Below are 18,866 nucleotides of genomic sequence, written 5' to 3'. Positions count from 1 at the left end.
AACTGTGGATATATTTAATATCTCTCCTGTGTCACCATTGGCAGTTTTGTCATCTTCATGGCATACTCATCTAAACTATTGTTAGGATTTTGTTTTTTCCTCAATAAGTCCTGCCTGTTGTCCCACTGGCCATATAATTTTTAATATACCTTTAGCTTTTTCTCATAACTGTCAATTGTTATTGCTTGCTATCAACTTCTTAATTTTTCAATTTCTACTTTCACTTGCCCTTTTATAACAATATATTTTAAATTCAGATAATTCTGCCTAGATGAATACAATTCTCTATTCATGGGTAACTAATAAAACATTCTTCTAAATGCATACAGAACGGCCACAGGTAGGTTCTGACACTGCTTCTCTTAGGAAATTCTGGTCTTTTAACACTTCACTAATGGTATGGGAAGCCTGGTATGTCTCCAGCACTGAAATCCCTTCTGATACGAGGGTTTAATATGGATGCAACAGGCTGCACCACCTGTGATAAGGATTTCACCTTCTCACCAATACACAGCCCAAACCAAGCACAGCAGGGACCTTTTTCACCACCTCATCCTTTGCAGGCCTCTATGTTTGCTAAAAGACCAGGAAAACCCAGAAGCTAACACATTTACCTTAGAGTGACTTAGTGCCATTTTCATCCACCAAGCTTCTTAGAACTCCTCATCTCATCCTCATATCTTGAGCTGACACAGACAACATGAGCAACTCCTTGACCATCCTTTCTGTACTCCATGTCCTCAAGCAACAACAGAAGTTAATTTTTACTCCTTGAAGACAAGACGACAATCTCACTCAGAATTTAATGTCACTGCCTCCATCTAGCAGAATGCACTGTCTCAGCTTAAACACAAGCATGGAGAGAATGGAAGACACAGATGGTCAAACTGCCACCAAAACCAGTCTGTTGCCTAAGTCAGCAAGAACTTGTTCTGGTTTCCAGGCTGAGACTGAGAAGTCACTCTCAAGGTTCCACAATGGACAGTAAAAACTCATAGACACATATAGTTGAGTTAAGGCTCAACCATCCTGATCACTTGACAGGTATAACTGAGGAGTGATATATAAATGGAGTGACTAGTCCTTCCCTCTGAGGCCAGCCTCTGCCAGCCACCTCTCTCTGCAAAAGGCCACAGCAACTTCAGGGTTGATGTGAACTTCTTCAGCCCAAAGGACCCAAGTCCCATGGATTTCTAGAACCCAGCAGCATTTATTTTCTCATGATAGACCCCTGTGCGAGTGACCAGAGTTAACAAAGGTATAGAACCCACTAAGGAGGTCCTCTCTGCAACTTCTCTATCCTGGGTGAGGATAGAGATACCTGTGCATGGGAAATGAATGAATGCTCAATTCTTCATTCTTTCTATACCATACTTTATTCATTCTATACAATGGGTTTATTGCCGAGATAACTGTATTTTCATGTTACATTTATGACACGTGGACATAACATTGGCCTCGTCTGGATTTCCTTACCAGTTACCCACTTAGCTCACAGTCTTGCTTTTTATAATACGTTTGTTATCATGAAAGCTATTAGATTGTGGTATGTAAGACAGATTACTCCTCAAGGACTTGTGCACCTTGGGCTAAAGCACAGCAGGCTCATGTATCCTCCTTTGCTGTGTCTCAGTCTTTACATTTAGGAGGTGAATTCTGCCTGTACGCATGTCAAGGGACTGGCAGTTGACCTGGGCCCACCCGTCTATAACCACAAAAGACTCTCAGCACCATCCAGAATGCCTGTCTAGCACATACCCCTGCTGCCACAGCACAGAACTCCATGTGTAATGGATTTGTCTTGACAGCATCCTTAGATGGTTATGAAACATTACCACTTCAGACATGGAACGGAGACAGACATGTATTCCAAGCAATATTAAATGGAGGGTTGAGAATTTCTGAGTTGCAGCCATCTATTACATAGGCTGGGGCTGAGATAGCTAATACGTATTGCAAAGGTCAAAAAAGGACCTCAGTGTTTCTGCTTAATTATTCCAATTTTAAACAACCTAGTTTGAAAAAAAAATGCAATTTCTGCTTAATTTATGTTCTCCCTTGAAAAATATTTTATTTTCTCCTAAATTCCAGTGTATCTTTTCCTAAATCCCACAGCATACTATATTGTCTCAAATTTTGATATTGTTTTATGTTTTAAAGAATGATTCTACAAAACATTTAGAAGCTAACAATATTCAATCTTTTAGAAGCTGAAAAAAAGAACCCTAGGATAACATATTTGTCTCATTTATTGCATTTTCTTCACTGCTTTGCTAGCTCAAAGTGTTTACTTGTTTTTAGTCTGGTAACTTCAGTGTTTAAAATCATTTTGTGCCCTCTAGTGGCAGCCCTGCCAGGCATCCAGAACCGCTGCTCCAGGAGGTTTGGGAACTGGATGCTACAGTTACAGATGATGTAGAAATGTAAGAAAACCAGTTTATTCCCCTTTTAAGTGAAATTTATTATTCATCTCTACAGTTTAATAAAATTTTAGCCATTTCTAGTTATGATGAGAAAACAAAACAAAATCCAGAAAAAAACAAACCAGGAAAATAAAATCATACTAATACAACACAAATAGCAACAACAACAAAAAAATCACACACTGAGTAAGCATTTGACTGAGTTTGCTCTTAGAAATTATATTAATGAAAATTGACCTATTTGTAGCCATTTATTTACACAAAAGCACTGTTCAGTGTGCTTCCTACTAGGACATTGTTCAATATCCATACACAGTTTTTCTAGGGTCCGCAAAGGGACATCATCATAATCAAAAAGCTAAGTGCTTCCAGAGCATCATCTTCTCTCGGGAAAATGCCTTTGTTTTTCTTATTAAAGCAGCAAAGCTATAGCATAGAGGAAAATTCACAAAATAAAGGACAGATTTGGGGCCTTCAGGGCAAAGTTACTCAGGGGTGATACACACTTTCATTATTTTTTGTTTCAGACTCCCTACTAATTCACTGTTTCCTAATTCAAGATAGCCTAAATTCCTTACCTTTTCCCCAAAATGTTCCCAAATTCTATATTTTAAGCTTCTGCCCCTGAGCAGAAAAATAAATCATACTGCATTCAAACAGCTCTTTCAGCATATATTCTCAGGGGTCTTGAGAAGCCTAACTCCAAATTAAAACAATGAGATATCCCATACATAGACACCAGTAGTCATTTGGCTTTAGTCTGGCTTTCAGTTTCACCCCCAAATTACAAATCCATGGGAACACATTAAATAAACATTTTCACTGAATTATAAGTTATCAGCCTCAATAGGATCAGAATACCATTCACTTTGACTCTGAAAATTCGATTCCCAATGAAGATGGTAGAAATTCCCTACCAAGCAAAGCATTCAGATACATGCTTTGTGCAACATAAAGGCTGTAAGTCAATATGTGCTGTCCTTATTTTGAAATCCTTGCCTTTGCTAGTCTAAACAAGAAACAAAGCTCAATCAGTCCAGCTCTTCTAATTGGCACCGTAGATGGTTACTGAGGGCCTAAGAAGCTTGCTCCTTCAAACCCTTTAAAGATCTTTTTTAGAGTGGCTTCTAATTTTGCAGGTTGCTTTCCTTGTAAATAATTGTTGAGTTTTTAAAAATGCTAATTTTAACATCCACAACACAGTGCCTGCACACAGTGGTAATCAGAGTTGGCTCACTGGTAGGAAAAAGATGGAAAATTTCACTTACAACCTTGTTTTTGTTCCAAATTCTCTTTGCAGTTTTGTCCACTAGGGAAATAATGACACACATTTTCCTTGCATAATTTTGCCTTCTGAATGGTGTTAATGCCTGAAAAACAACGACCCAATTTAACTTAATTTTTGTTAAAATCTCAAGAAAAAACTGGAAGATTTTAGAGAATAACTACTTCACTAGCTTATATTTATTTATTTAAGAAATTTTGTTCTCATTAGCTTTACAGATCTTATGCCTCCAGATTCTCCTGGTAGCAGTCACCTGTTGAATGTGATGCCTTTGCTTGTGTCCATTTGAGGTACAAATACTGAGCCGGTACTTAATAAGAAAACATCAGATCTAATGCACTAAGAGGGGCAGGGGGAAGCAGGACAGCTGCCACCTCCACCACTGGACCCAGGGGAACCAGGCAGGTGCCCAGCTCAATGTTGTCCCTTAATCCTGCCCTGGCCGTGACAGCCACAGCCTGAAAGGCATCGGCACGTCCGCTTGGAGCAGCAAAATCCCATTCCTGAACTGGCTCAAGGCATCTCATTCATCCCTCCAGGTTGTTCAGTGAAAGCAAATCTTAAATGCATCTATTTATACAAATCAGGTAGGTCAGCATCATTCCCAGTATTGATCACATCATGTGAAAAAAAGACTATTTCAGAGAAAACAACATTAATGATTAAGGACATTGAAATTAAGATGAATAAGACTGACAATTTTGGGAAAGGAGTTGAATCAGGTGCAGTAAAACATACAGAAAACCAATAAGTGGTATAGAAAAGGGAGATCAGAAGCTAATTTTCTGTAGTTTAACCTGTGAGGATCCACATGAATGCAGAAGATTGCCAGGATCAATGTTAGTAATTTTGGGAGGAATACAATCCCCCAGCCACTTATCTTGATTTTCAGTAGGCAGAATCTGGGATGAGATCTAAGACCAACATAAAACTGATCCACACCTACCCCCTGTCGGGGTTTTAGTCCTTACTGTAGGTTGGCCACATGAGTGGAGGGCAGCACACTGGACTGTGGATTGGGTACTGTGGCAATCTCTGCATTTGGCAGGAGGGAACCACGTCTGTGTTGAAGGCAGACACTGACAGCGCACCAGCTGCAGCAGCAGAATGCTGACAATCACTGGCCTGAAGGAAAAAGAGCTTTAGCATTTCTAAGAGCGCTGGTGGATGCTGATACAGGGCTTGAGAAGCCTGCTGTGGGGGTCAGCCATGACGAGGCCAAGGTCAGGGTGCTTCCACTGGTACCGTATGAGCTGGCGGGGAAACCCAGAAGCCTCGATACAGAATTGTCTGAAGTCAAAGTCTTCAGCTGCACCAACTAGGGCAGCTGCCAGCTCTCTCTCTCGGGAGGAGACTCATGCTTCTCACTTCAGCACTGACATTGGTACTCAGAATTGCTCCCCATAAACTTGCTTCTGCAAATTTAGTGCTTAAGTCTGGAGATGGTAGCACAGGTGATGCAACATGAATGTGTTCCACCGGGCTGGCCTCCAAGGAGCTGGTTGTGTGGTGAACTGTGTGGTTCTTTGGGCACTATTGGTATTGGCTAATTAAAACAGGCTTCCAGTGTCAAGCAGTAAAGGAATTTGGGGTTAAAATGTCAGGCTGGGGCGAGCTGATATATTAAAAAAATATTCAGTGCACAAGCCAAACAACAGTAACAGAAAAGTGCTGAGATAATATGTTTGCCAACATTGGAAAAATGAAGGTCAGAAGAAAAAATGTGTGAACAAATCAAAACCCAGGTATCAAGCAGTAAAACCATCAACAAAACAAAGACAAAAACAAAAGGAAGTAGTTGGTCTTGCAGCATTCCAGTGGCTCACCCCCCAGATGAAGACAAATTATTTGTCACAAACAGCTTTGAGAAGCAACATATACTTTGAACCATGGCAGAGAAACAAGCAAGAACTGCGTGTCTGGCGGGAAAGCATGAAGAATTGGGAACCAAGCAGGCACGTCTCCTCTGGAGAGCTTTTCTAATTGTTTGTGCACAGGTGGAAATCTTGAGAGAAACTTGTATCCAGTATCCAGGGATCCAAAGGGGAGTAAAATATCATCAGTGGGATGTGATCTGTGTGATCAGGCAGCAGGACAGGTACCGCGTGAGTTACAAGGGGGAATGGGCAGGGCGGGGAAAAAAAGATCGGGGATGGGATTGAGGCTGTTCCACAGGAATCCAAAATCAGCAGGACGACCACATTTTTCGAAAGAGCCGAAATACACATTATCCACAACTAAAATGCATGCTGTCCTGAGCCTAACCTTACTTTTCTTTGTAAGCAACAGCCAGCCGGAGATGGACCTCCAGACACAGCGAGCGTGTCGCCCGCCGTGGCATCTGCGCGATGCACCTCCGGCAGAGGGGCTGAAGCAGCGGCAGCACCGAGCCCCCCGCTCACCACGCGGGAAGGACACCAGGCACCCACGGCGGCGGCGGCGGGCTTCTCGGCCTGGCGGGGAGGAACGCCTCTGGGGGGGTCAGGTCGGGAGGGATGGACATGTGTTTGGGCGGCAGAGGTCGGGGAGGCTTACGGGACATCAGCCACGGGACTTAAAGAGGCTGAACGTGCGGGTGTGACAGCCGGGAAAACCGAGCACGAAACGCTGAAAACGGCTCGGTTTGGGATCGCCGCCGCCCCACGGGGACTGCCGGACCCCGCTGCCGCCCTGCCGGGCGGGAACGGAAGGAAGGGACGGGAAGGGGAAGGGGAAGGGGAAGGGGAAGGAGAAGGAGGAGGAGGAGGAGGAGGAAGGGGCGGGGCTGGCCCGGCCCATCGTTGGGGCGGCCGCTCTGCGCTCGGCTCCTCCGCCCTGCCTCTCGGCCCTGGATTAGCGAAACTGGCGACGTGGGACGGCCGCCGGCCCGGCCCCCGCGCCCCGCCGCGCCCGCCGGGGTGAAGCCGGGACCCGCAGCCCAGCGGAGCGCAGCCCGGGCAGCCGGCCGCCGCAGCGTCCCCGCCGGCGGGACTCTCAGCCGGGAGGCAAGCAGCGGCGCTCTCCTGCCGCAGCCCCGGTGGCGGCGGCACCGCGGCGGCGGGGAGCCTCCCCTTCTCCCGGGCGGGTAGTCGGTCGGTCGGTCGGCGGGGCCATGGCGCTGCGGGCTCGGGCGCTGTACGACTTCAGGTCGGAGAACCCGGGGGAGATCTCCCTGCGGGAGCACGAGGTGCTGAGCCTCTGCAGCGAGCAGGACATCGAGGGCTGGCTGGAGGGCGTCAACAGCCGCGGCGACCGCGGCCTCTTCCCGGCCTCCTACGTGCAGGTGATCCGCGCCCCCGCCGCCGAGCCGCCGCCGCCCGCCCGCTACGCCAACCTCCCGGCCGGCGGCTTCGAGCCACTGCCGACCCCCGCCGCGTTCAAGCCGGCGACGCAGCAGCCCCCGCCTCCGGCGGCAGAGGCCTTCCCGCTGCCCCCCGCCGCCGGCGGGTACCCATTCCCGCCGGCGCCCTACGGCGGCCCCTACCAGCCCAGCCAGGGCAGCGATGACGACTGGGACGATGACTGGGACGATAGCTCCACCGTGGCCGACGAGCCGGGCGCCCTGGGCAGCTCCTACCCCGACTGTGAGGCGGCGGGCGGCGGGTCCTCTGGCCGCTACCGACTGTCAACCCGGTCTGAGCTCTCCCTGGGCTCCCGCGGTGGCGGCGGGCACCCGGCGGGACACCCGCACCCGCCCGGAGGCGGCGGCGGTGCCAAGAGCTCGGCCACGGTGAGCCGCAACCTCAACCGCTTCTCCACCTTTGTCAAGTCAGGTGGGGAGGCCTTCGTGCTGGGCGAGGCATCGGGCTTTGTGAAGGACGGGGACAAGCTGTGCGTGGTGCTGGGCCCCCGGGGCCCTGAGTGGCAGGAGAACCCCTACCCCTTCCAGTGCTCCATCGAGGACCCCACCAAGCAGACCAAGTTCAAGGGGATGAAGAGCTACATCGCCTACAAGCTGGTGCCCAGCCACACCGGGCAGCAGGTGCACCGCCGCTACAAGCACTTTGACTGGCTCTATGGGCGGCTGGCTGAGAAGTTCCCCGTCATCTCCGTGCCCCACTTGCCAGAGAAGCAGGCCACCGGCCGCTTTGAGGAGGACTTCATCTCCAAACGTCGCAAAGGCCTGGCCTGGTGGATGGACCACATGTGCAGCCACCCCGTGCTGGCTCAGTGCGATGCCTTCCAGCACTTCCTCACCTGTCCCAGCACAGACGAGAAGGCCTGGAAACAAGGCAAGCGCAAGGCTGAGAAGGACGAGATGGTGGGTGCCAACTTTTTCCTGACTATCAGTGTCCCCACAGGCCCTGGGGCCAGCCTGGACTTGCAGGAGGTGGAAAGCCAGGTGGATGGCTTCAAAGCCTTCACAAAGAAGATGGACGAGAGCGCCCTGCAGCTTAATCACACCGCCAACGAGTTTGCCCGCAAACAAGTCACTGGTTTCAAGAAGGAATACCAGAAGGTGGGGCACTCCTTTAAGTGTCTCAGTCAGGCGTTTGAGCTGGACCAGCAGGCCTTTTCAGCTGGCCTCAACCAAGCCATAGCCTTTACTGCAGAAGCCTATGACACCATCGGGGACCTCTTTGCAGATCAGCCCCGGCAGGACCTAGACCCTGTGATGGATTTGTTAGCGCTGTATCAAGGGCATTTGGCTAACTTTCCAGATATCATCCATGTCCAGAAAGGTAACACCCTTATGTGTTTTCTGAAATAGTAAAATTTTACGTATCAGTGGTATGCACATAGATGTAGGCACCAGGGGCTACATTTGCCCTGCATCTGGCTTGCTGGCCTAGGGTTAAATCTTTCCATGTTTACTCAGGTAAACTTGCTAAAAGCACAAAAAATACATCAGTGGCAATTTTTGTTCTGTGCCAAAGGTCAAGGCATAGTTGGGAATTTTACTGGTTAGAGGTTGTTGCGTTTGGCTGTGTATCTCTGAAAGAAACCACATCTGCCTATACTGCTGATAAGTTAAAAGTTAATGGGCTTGTTTACAAACCCTGTAGATCAAGTAGTATGAAAACAGCTATTACTCTTTGATGTACATTAGGTGTCTTAAATATCTGGCCTAGTAGATAATAAATATGAAGTAACATGAAGATGCAGGTACTTCTCCAATTGACCACCTTGTTTGAGGTGTGTGTGGTGGTGTGTGCATTGTGCAGTGTCAAGACAGTCAGGTGAGACATTTAAAGCTGCTGGGGTTTCTCTGTTCAGCCATGCATTAAACTCTCTTGGTGCCTTTGTAAGAGTGATGGTCTGCCACTGTGTTCTTAGTTGGAGTTGTTCATCCTTTGCCCTTACTATCATAAAAAGATGTTCACCAGTTATACTTTCATCATCTTTCTAGCTTCTGAGGTTCAGATTGCTGATTGTGTGGTGCTTAGTGATGCATCAAAGAGAAAGAAACTCCAAAAAAGAATAATCTCCTATATAACTAGTTACACTTATTCAGTTAAATAGAAGTTTATAGCACTATGTTTGTTTTCCTGCTGTGAAATTAATGATATTCATATATTCTTCACCATTGTGAGAAGACTAGCCCAGCATTCATTCTTTTTGCTGTTCTATTCCTTACCTGTAGTTTTCAACTCAAGGATCAGGGTGGGGTGGGGATTGGAGCTCTAAAGAGGGGAAGAAAATATCACATATGCTCTGCAGAAATGGACGTGTGTAACAGTTACCTGAGAAAACACATGAGCTTTATTGAAAACTATTTTGGAGATTAATAAATGGTGTTCTGCATCCCAAGAGGCAGAGCTTGAATTATCAGTCACAGTGAACCAGTCTTTTGTGCCCTTATGTGATATTTCCAGGGTTTCTGCATCTACAACAGTTCCTTGAGTTTGATGATAATAAGAGTTGGAAGCATTTTTCCAACAGATCAAAAAGGCAGGCTTCTGGGAGGTATGCATGTTTGCTGGGGAAACCCTGAGGAAACAGAGTTGGTACAAAGTGCACAATTTGTTGTTATTCAAGAAAGTAAGCTTTTTGTAAAGATTGCAAGCATCAGAGTCAGATTTCCATTCTTCTGTCAACTCTTGAAAATTGTGAGAGGAAACTTAATACTGTTTTGAAGAGAAAAGGGAAGTATGCAATCTAACCGTTAAGGAGTTGTTCTGCTAGCTGCTGTGGTGGTGTTCTGTTAACAACTTTCAAGTATTTTAAATTTGGAGGGAAGGGTGGCCGTGGCGATGCCTCATGATTGGCAGTATAGCATTTTAAAGTGAGTTGTCAACTAATAATAGGATTATCTGTAAGCTTCTGGAAGTAAATAAAGCGAAAGATTTATTTTTTCGTTAGGTGGAAAAACCCAGCAGATTGTATATACTGTTTAAATAATATGTCCTCAGGGTTTAGCGCTCTATAGAGTCCTTCACTGCAGTATTTTTGGAGGTAAGACTTTGAAGAGAGAATTGAAATAATAAGATATGTGCTTTTATAGTTCTATTTGAGTTTGTGCTTACTGGTTAGGTTTACCTTGCTGAACTGAGGAAAGCTTATCTAAATCAGCTTCCACTAGAGCAGTACATGAGCATGACATCTGTAGAGTAGATTTTGTGCCAGAGCACTGTCCTGGAGCTGGTTGGAGAAATGTACGGCCAGTCTGTGTGCAGGTGTTAATGCCCTAGCACCTCTTGGGCTAACACAGCCTTCAATAGAGTATTGCCCCCGGTACAAACTTGCCATCAGAAAATGGCATGGGCTTGAGAGGTTGATGTCTTGAGAGCCCACATTCATGGTAGGAACAGGGTTAGAACCGGGTTATGTGTTTGTTGTTTTTGTTCCTGTTACAAAACAGGCATACTGGAGGCAAACTTGAGAGGCAGATATATTTTACACCCAGTATATTGCTGTTTTATTACTCTTAAGAGTTACTTGTAGCAAGGTATAACTTTTCAATTCCAAATGTAAACTTTAGATGAAAGTATGAACTGTTTGGTGTTCATACAACGTAAGAGCTTTCTTTTAATTTTACTGTCTGGGATAGTTGCCAGTTTTCAGAATTATTATTGTCTGTATAGACTAAACAAATATCTATTGGTGATAATAGATCATCTGAAAAATAGAGCTGACGTGTTGTTTTTCAAGTGTTTTATTTTCTAGTGAACAACTTGTTTGTGCAGTAAAATGACCCCAAAGTGCCCTTAGAAGTGGTAGAAAAAGCAGCCTGACTGATTGATGCATTGCTTACATGGCCGTGCCTTTAAAAAGATTAATTCTGAAGTTAGGAGTACCTCTCCTTTGTTTTCTACACAGTACAAGTACACTGTCCTCTTGGAATAAAAACCAAGGCCTTTTCTAGACTCCATTTCTGTATTTCCCTGGACCTGACAAGGACCAAAAAATAAAGGAAGCTGTGCCCAAAGTGTGCCCATGTCTGTGGGTAGACTATTCAACGGCATTGTCCTGTTAGGGGTTTGCTGTACTGCAGATAGTCGAACAGCTGCTGAATGTGATTTGGAAATGTGTTTTCTGGTATAGACTGAAAAGTCTGCACCTCTGGGGTTTTTAATCATTTCTGCAACTTCTGCAGAAAGGAGGACAGAGAATCTGTAAACCAGAGACAAAGATTTCCCTCCATTTGGGTTTTGTCTTTTCTCATAGAATTATGAACCAAAGCCATGGAAACCCTGCTGTTGTTTTGTCTGTGTATCAGCAGGAAAATGTGTTAACTGTTGTGCTTTTAATTGCTCTGGAGTTCAGATCTTTCCGCCTCCTGTGCTGAGGACATCGTCCATGACCTGAAGTGTGCAGAAAGGGATCGTCATTTTGGTCACTTGTGTAAAACATGTGAACCAATGGACTGTGGGAATGTTTTCAAACTGTTTATTACCTTAATAATATTGTAAGAATTTGTTGAAATGGTAATAGCTTCAATAGGAGATTTAAAGAGATTCCTTTCCCTCTGCCTCCTTCATCTTGAGCACCCAGTGTTTAAGGACTTAAAGTTCCTGCTCCAGAAGAGACAGTGGAAGGATTTGAACTTCTCTGTTCCACATGCCAGTTGAGGACCAACTTGTCAGTGCTTTGTGAGACACCTTGCCCAGTTTCATATGCGTTCCAGTCCAGGTCTGAAGATTCACTAGATTGAGCCCTGCAGCGAAGAATGCTCTGAGTTGGAAACCCCATGTTTCTATCTGGAAATGCTTGGTTTGAGAGTCCTACTGAGGCTGGCACAGAGCGTACCAGCCCCAAGGCATACATCCCTTAGGAAAAAAAACTTGTTTTGTAGGTTTTATTTGGAGAACTGAGTGGTGAAAAGAAAACTGGCGTCTGTAGGGGTGGATGGTGGCAGAGTAGTGTCTCAAGCATCTGAGCAACCAAATACTTGTGTGCATCTAGCCCTCAACTCCCCATGGCTAAATGCTTCTGAAGTGCTTGTGTGAAAGTATTCCTGCGTGTACCTGTGTGTTTTGGACTGGAAGATCCGAATATGTTAGATATACTTATACACAGGTTTTTTTAGCCTCTGGTAAAACATTTGTGGAAGAAGAAAATTAAGTTCTGTAGGCTCAAAAACTAAGCTGCACTTCTGTAATTTTCTTTTGCAGAACTGGTGTATCTTTCAGGAAACACTAGATTCATTTGCCTTAATTTTGAGAAAGAAAGCAGCCTCCCATCTTCATTTATAATGGATAATGCTGCCTTTTCTGCGTTTTTAGGGTCTACTTGTGGAAATTCCCTGGGCATTGTTGGCAAAATAATTCCTAAATATTTATTGCTAGAGCTTTACTCAACTGATGAGATCTTCTCACTTCAATAATCTTCAACAAAAATGCTCACTGCAGGCCCGTGCAAGTTCAGGTTCAGAAAATCTATGCACATGTGAGAATTTTAGATAGTGTGTGCTAGTACTGTTGCTTATGCTTCTCTGGCTATCTTATCTTCATATTTGCTTAGTGAGAGTAGAGAAGTTATGGGTTTTCAGGTTTCGTTCAAGTTTTGTTTGAGGAATTACTATAATTAGTCTTCTGTGATTCCTGAAAGTGGGGAAAAATACTGACTAACTTGCTGTTTCATCTCTGCTTTCCAGATTTCTCCTTTCTTTTAAAGGCTAGGCAGACTTTTGGTTATGATTTTTGCAAACATGGTCTAAATATCTAAAATATCTGATTTATCATCTAATAAGATGTAGCCAGCAATTCTGTTTCCTCTGCATGCCAAGATTTAAAAGAATTATTTTAAAAAAATCTGATTTACCTTTTTGCTTCTTGATCACTGTTTGTGAAAAGCAAAATAAGGCAAATGATCTTATTTACCTGAAGCAAATGTAATTCCAGATATTGGCTTTGAAGAATGTGCGAGGTGTGTTTTTAGACTATCTTACAGAATTCTAGGTGAAAAAACATTCCAGCTGGAAATGCATCAAAAAAACCCTCCAAACAACACTGAAACCTGGAACTCTCTAACGTTTTCAGCACGGTTTTCTTTTGCAGGTGGAAGTAGTGATACGTGCGTTCACAAATAAATCAGACTGGTCAAAATTCACACCTAAAATTTTGTATCACAGTGTAAAAGCAGTGCTTCTCTCACTTACTTTCTAACCTCTTAAATTTGTTGTGCAGATGTTTTTTAATGCCTGTTTTTTCTTTTATCCACCTTTCCTCCCCCACTCCCCCCGCCCCTCAGATACATACGCTTTGCATGGGGTTCAACTCAGGTAGCTACTGGCTAAAAGCTAGGCATGTAATCCTAGCTAGATGACCCTTACAACAGTAAAAAGAGATGGGAGGCTACATTTCATCTGTTGAAGGACTTTGATGAGAAAAGATGGGTTGCTCCAGGATGACTGGTGTTTTTTTGCCTCTCTGTTGCCATTACAGCGATGATGTAGCATTGTCTGCTTGCTGCTGAATCACCCAATATTACCTCCCAGTATTTGAAGGTAACCTGGAGGAAACTGAGACTTTTAGATGGCTAAAATGTGAAAGAATCTTCGTGTTTAAAAACTGCATGAAATTGTAACTTCCTTGGTGTATGTAAAAACAGAGGACAACAATAAACAAGACTAAAATTGAGCAATAGCCTTACTTGAAGAAGATTAATCAGAAAGAGGGAGAAAAGGACTTCTATGCCATGTCTGCCTAAAAGATGCATAAGTCATTTTAAAGTATGGGTTGTGTTTTTTTCTCTTTCACTCCCTCTGTAATCATTTCTTACCTTAACTTTTTAAGGGACCAAGATTCATGCAGTCATGATATCTTTCTCTTTGCTGCTACCTTTTGAAACCTGCTAGCCTGATATCATACACATTTGATGACAGAGATATGTTTCATACCTGTTAAAACCCCAGTGATTTTTTTTCAAAACCAGCTGGTAGTAGAGTATAACTGTTCCTCCTGTGGGAGAGAGACAGCAGATGTTATGGCACACCAGAAGGTCTATCCAGGCTGCCCACTTAGTCCCAACAGGCTGGAGAGGTTTTTATTAGAGCTCAGCTCTGTAGTAGATTTGACTGCAGGCAGTGCATTGTCAGCTCTTGTGCTCTTACAGGTACTTGCTCACTGCAGGCAGTAAGGCTCTGTCCAGTGGGAAACCTTTGTGGGCAGCTAGAGAGTAGCAGGACTGTGTAGATATTGAAGAATTAAGAATGATTTTGTAGGAATAGGAAGTAATTTTATTTCAAAGACTATGTAATATCTTTTCAGCTCAAAGCTTATGAAGAATCTAGGTGGTGAGATGGTTCTCTTGCAGCTCAAAGAACTCCAGGTCTTGCTAAAAGGACTTCCATCAAAACACAGAAGACAAGAATTGGTAGACTGAAAACAGAAAGTAGCTCTCAGAACTCTTCCAAGTCATTGTACGCACATTATCAAAAACAAACAAACTGGCCGATTTTTTCTATTTTGCAAGTCACCTTTGAGACAAGGACATGTTTCAGCCTTTCCAGCATCTTTCCATTACTTCATGTTAGACTTTGTTTGAACAGTTAAAATGCCAAGTTAATGTGTGCAGGCTGTATAAACTCATCCACCTGGTACCTTATTTTTAAATTGCTTGGTTCAAATAGCACAGAATTTGAAAATGAAACCACATTTGGCTTAGCCCACAAAACATGAGTCTTAGGAGACTGGAGGAAGCAAATGGCAAATGCTTTCTAGACAATCTTGCTTATATCTTCTATGAAGGCCATGAGGATTTAAATATAACAAAAAAAACTAGTGAAAAGTGTGCTTTAAATTTTGGAGTGGAATCTCGTTAAATCAGTCGCAGAATATATACATTTAAACAATCTGTTCAGTTCTTGTGAGTAACTTTGTGTTGTTATTATAGCAGAGCAGGAAGGAGCGATGGTTTCAGCCTTTGTTTTAGGTAGGTAAACAACATGGGTGGACAACTGTATTGTGATGAACTGAACTTTTTATGCCTATGTGCAGTTCTTTCGTAACAATGTGAAAAGCAGATTGATGCTATGATTGGGAGTTTACTTTTTTTTTTGTCCCATGATAAAAAGCAACTTGCTATTGTAGTTTATTCAGGCTTATCATTTTGAATCTTTATATGGATAAATAGCTATGTTTTGCAGTTTTAAGTAAGCCCCAACTCAAAGGGGCAAATCCCTTCCTCCTAAAAGGGCAATCATCATCTGCTTTTATAAAACTATAATATTATCTATATATTATAATACAACAATATATACTGGATAGCATTTCTTATAGTATGAATATTGTATTATATTATTATAAAGTTCACATATTCTGCTTTTGTATCATATAATATATTTTAATTGGTTACATTAATAATGGTTTACTTTGCATATTTTTCTTGCAATAAGGAGTCTACTTCTTTTTGTCCCTACAGAGATACTGTAGCATTCAGTTTTCTATGAAAGAGCATTTAAAGGGTACTAGGGAAAAAGTGGAGCAGCATCTGCATTTTTTTTTTATCTCAACTCTCTTCTTACAAATTTATGTTAAACTGTCCATGCATGTTGTATTTACTTGTATTAGGACAGTAGCAGAGCTAAGCAGATGATGATGGACGAGTGAACACCATAAATTGTGCTCCCTTTTTGCTTCCCTTCGGCCTTTACAGAGGACCACATCCAAAAGCAGGTCTTCCATAGCACCCCCATAAAGAGGGATGCATGAGTTGGTAGAACCTGCATTTTATACTTGATTCTCTCAATAATGGTATATGGACATTGATATGCAGTGTTATGTGTCTTCTCCTGTCCACCCACATCCCATGAATCTTAAGAAAATTTTGAAGAAGTTACCATTTCATATAATGATGCTTACATCCATTTTGGCTGTGACTTATATTCGTCCTTTATAGATCCAGAGGAGACATTTCTGCTCATATACTGTTAACCAGTTTTACCAAGAATAAATTTATATCATGCATGCACAGCATAACTTCTGATTTAGGTTGTTCTCTTGACGTCAGCATTATGAAGAGGGCATTTACAAAAGCTGTTTAGAGTCTCTAGGCATCATTCTAGCAGAAAAGTGCCTGTTCTTAGCATCCTAATTGCGAGAAACTAGTGTTCAGAACCTATGATGACTAGACTGTAATAGATCAACTTAAATTCTGGGGAAAACAGAGATTTATTGTAAAGCCTGTTTGATGCCTTGTTTAGATGTAAGCTAGTAAGAAGTACTTTGAATCAATAAGTTTTCACCTTGGTACTTCTGCAAAATGTGATTGCTTAAACTTTCAAGTGTGACCATCCTGAAGAACATGACTGGCTTTCTAGCCAGCAAATAAGTGTACCATGTTTCTAGTGACCAGCCTAGCTTAAGTTTCACTTCTTTCTGTGCCCCCCAGTCCTTAGTGTCTGCTGAAGCCATGCCAAAGAAAAACTCCTTAAATAGCACATGTGAGTGCTGAAAAGTACAGACCGCCTTATAGTTGGGCAAAACTGGCGTTACTGTGTGTTTGCCTCTCAGGCTGTCGTGCAAAATGCTATGTTTGTGATAATGGACAGGAATAAACACAATTTAGCTGGATTTTAAGATAAGAATAATTCCTGTCTGAAAGGAGGCCCGTCATCACTGGTAGGTACCTATAAAGTCAGAACTACTCATGAACCCAATTTAAACATGCTTTAGTGGCCTAAGTAAGGTCGTTTGCTTAAAACACTGTTTGTGTACAATGCATCTAAAGATCCATTAGTTTTAAATTCACTGATTTCAAGATTTGAATGGAAAATTTCCATCCGATTTTGCACAGTTTTTACATGTGGTTACCTAGCACTATGGGCTTGTTTTTCAGTGGGGTTATATGGGGCAGTAGGTGCAATAAACTGAAATTCTGTAATGTTTCTTTCACTTACTTTGACACCTTGTTCTCACCTCCTATTATCAACTGTTTCAAGGGTAAACTATGGCTGGTTGCTCACATAGAAGTGTGGTGTAGTGTGGCCCAGCAAAACATTCGTACTGGAGGTGCTGCACACCAAAGCTTATAGATTCCTCTGGGGGACTCTAGAACTGAAATGTACATTGCCAATGTGATAATTCAAATACTTTTCAGTAGCATGAGCATTTTGGAGCCTCATGCACAGGTATGATTACAGTCCTTGTAGATCTGGATAAATAAATTGGCTATGTATGGTCTTCCTATGTGTGTGTAGACCAGCTGGCACAAAAAGTCTAATCAGGTCTTAAATATCCCATTCTTTAAAATTTTAAAAAGGTTAGTTAGACATGTATAGTATCCATTAACCCTGGTAGTTCTTAAAAATTGAGTGACATTTGACATTGTGCATTCTAACACCATCGTTAATCAGTCATAGATTAAATCAATGTATATCTTAAAACCGCCAGATGAGATTAGAGTTGATCAAGTTTCCGAAATCTCTAGCAAAGGCTATTTTATTTGTGTATGATCCCTGAGTTGTGTAGATTAGAAGGTGCTTTGAACTGAAGAATGCATCTCTGGGTGATGGCTTTTGATGAGCTTTGCAACAGGGTAAGTGGAAGAACAAATAATTCTGTCTGACGTTAATAATCCTTCAGTCAGGCAATGTTAACCTAGATGTTAGCATAGTATTGTGATTTATAAGCCTAGTTTTATAGGATAGTATTATTTTAGTCTGTGTTTTTTTGAGCAATGGGCAATGAAATAATAAAAAATAAACCTCACTTTTTAAACTATTTTTAGGTTGCAGATTCTAAAAATATTACAGCCGTTTTCATGTATCTGTAAAAAAACCCTTGTAATACTAAAGTAATTGCAATTTTATATATTTTTAATATATATTTCTAACTTTCATTACGGAAAATAGAACATTGCTAAAGTAGTTTTGGACCCATAAGGAAAAGAATATATTTGAATTAGAAAGACTGGTTTTCAAAACATTGTTGTGCTAGCACTTTCCAAAAGAACAAGTGACTTCATAATTTTGTTTTTGATGTTGAGATCACTTGCTTTTTTCTGTTTAAAACTGTAAAACCAGATTTTATAGTAGCAAGTCATTCCTACATTAATGACTGTAATGGTACTTTTTCCCTGTGACATGTCTTTTATACAGTTCAGTCCCTACTGGAGAAGACTTCTGGTTTTAATTTCAGGCAAATTCCCATTATGCTCTTTCCATTCTACATCTTGGCCAGACAATGTAAAGAATCCGCAGAATCTTAATGTGGGCTTCTTTTGTTAATCTGTGCTCAGGGCGTTCTTAAGCACATAATCTGTCAACATAGTAAAATCTCTATCCTGCTACGTGCAATTTTGTCGTTTCACTTTGAATTGAGAGAAGGAAGTCTGGGGGCTTTTTTCAGAGTAGGATTTCATGATATGTGTAATCTCCTGTGGTGCTTCTGCAGCTTCCCTTGTTTTGAAGCTAATGATTGTGTAGCCCCAGGCTGAGCTGGATCACATAGCTAAGCCATTGATAAAACTGAGCCACCGTTGCTCGCTTCCAGGACAAATGCAGTTTTTTGTTGGATTAGTCATTTGAATCATCCTGTAACCACATCTTTGCTAGATCTGGTGTAAGTGGGACAGCCATGTAGACAGGCTTGTTCTGGCAGCAGTCTGCTGGATTAGAGAAAATATTGTTTCCTCCACAGTTGTTTGTTTCAGAAGGAAGGTAAATCAAAACTGCTACGTGCACATGGGCTACTCAGAGTTTGCCTTTTCAAATCTTTAAAGGAAGAGCTGTAGTTAAATAACCTAGTCATTAGGTAAGGAAAACGAAAAGTTATTTCTAGTTATATTTTCTGCTT

At 42.6% G+C, this 18,866-nt stretch overlaps 1 protein-coding gene across 2 annotated transcripts in view; it reads left to right on the top strand.

Annotated features, from left to right (window-relative positions):
- The first annotated feature begins 6,458 nt into the window (after nt 1–6,458).
- The window catches only part of SNX18 (sorting nexin 18), a 29,653-nt gene continuing 17,245 nt past the window's right edge, over nt 6,459–18,866 (top strand). The window contains exon 1 of one of the 2 annotated variants that reach the window (XM_075078431.1): nt 6,459–8,369. In XM_075078431.1, coding sequence (XP_074934532.1) covers nt 6,800–8,369 — 1,570 coding nt within the window. In that variant the 5' untranslated portion in view covers nt 6,459–6,799. The remainder of the gene's footprint in view (nt 8,370–18,866) is intronic. The other variant, XM_075078430.1, reaches the window with a different exon arrangement.

This window comes from Phalacrocorax aristotelis, chromosome Z, assembly GCF_949628215.1.
Source record: "Phalacrocorax aristotelis chromosome Z, bGulAri2.1, whole genome shotgun sequence".
NCBI lineage: Eukaryota > Metazoa > Chordata > Aves > Suliformes > Phalacrocoracidae > Phalacrocorax > Phalacrocorax aristotelis.
This window is presented reverse-complemented; position numbering and strand designations above follow the sequence as displayed.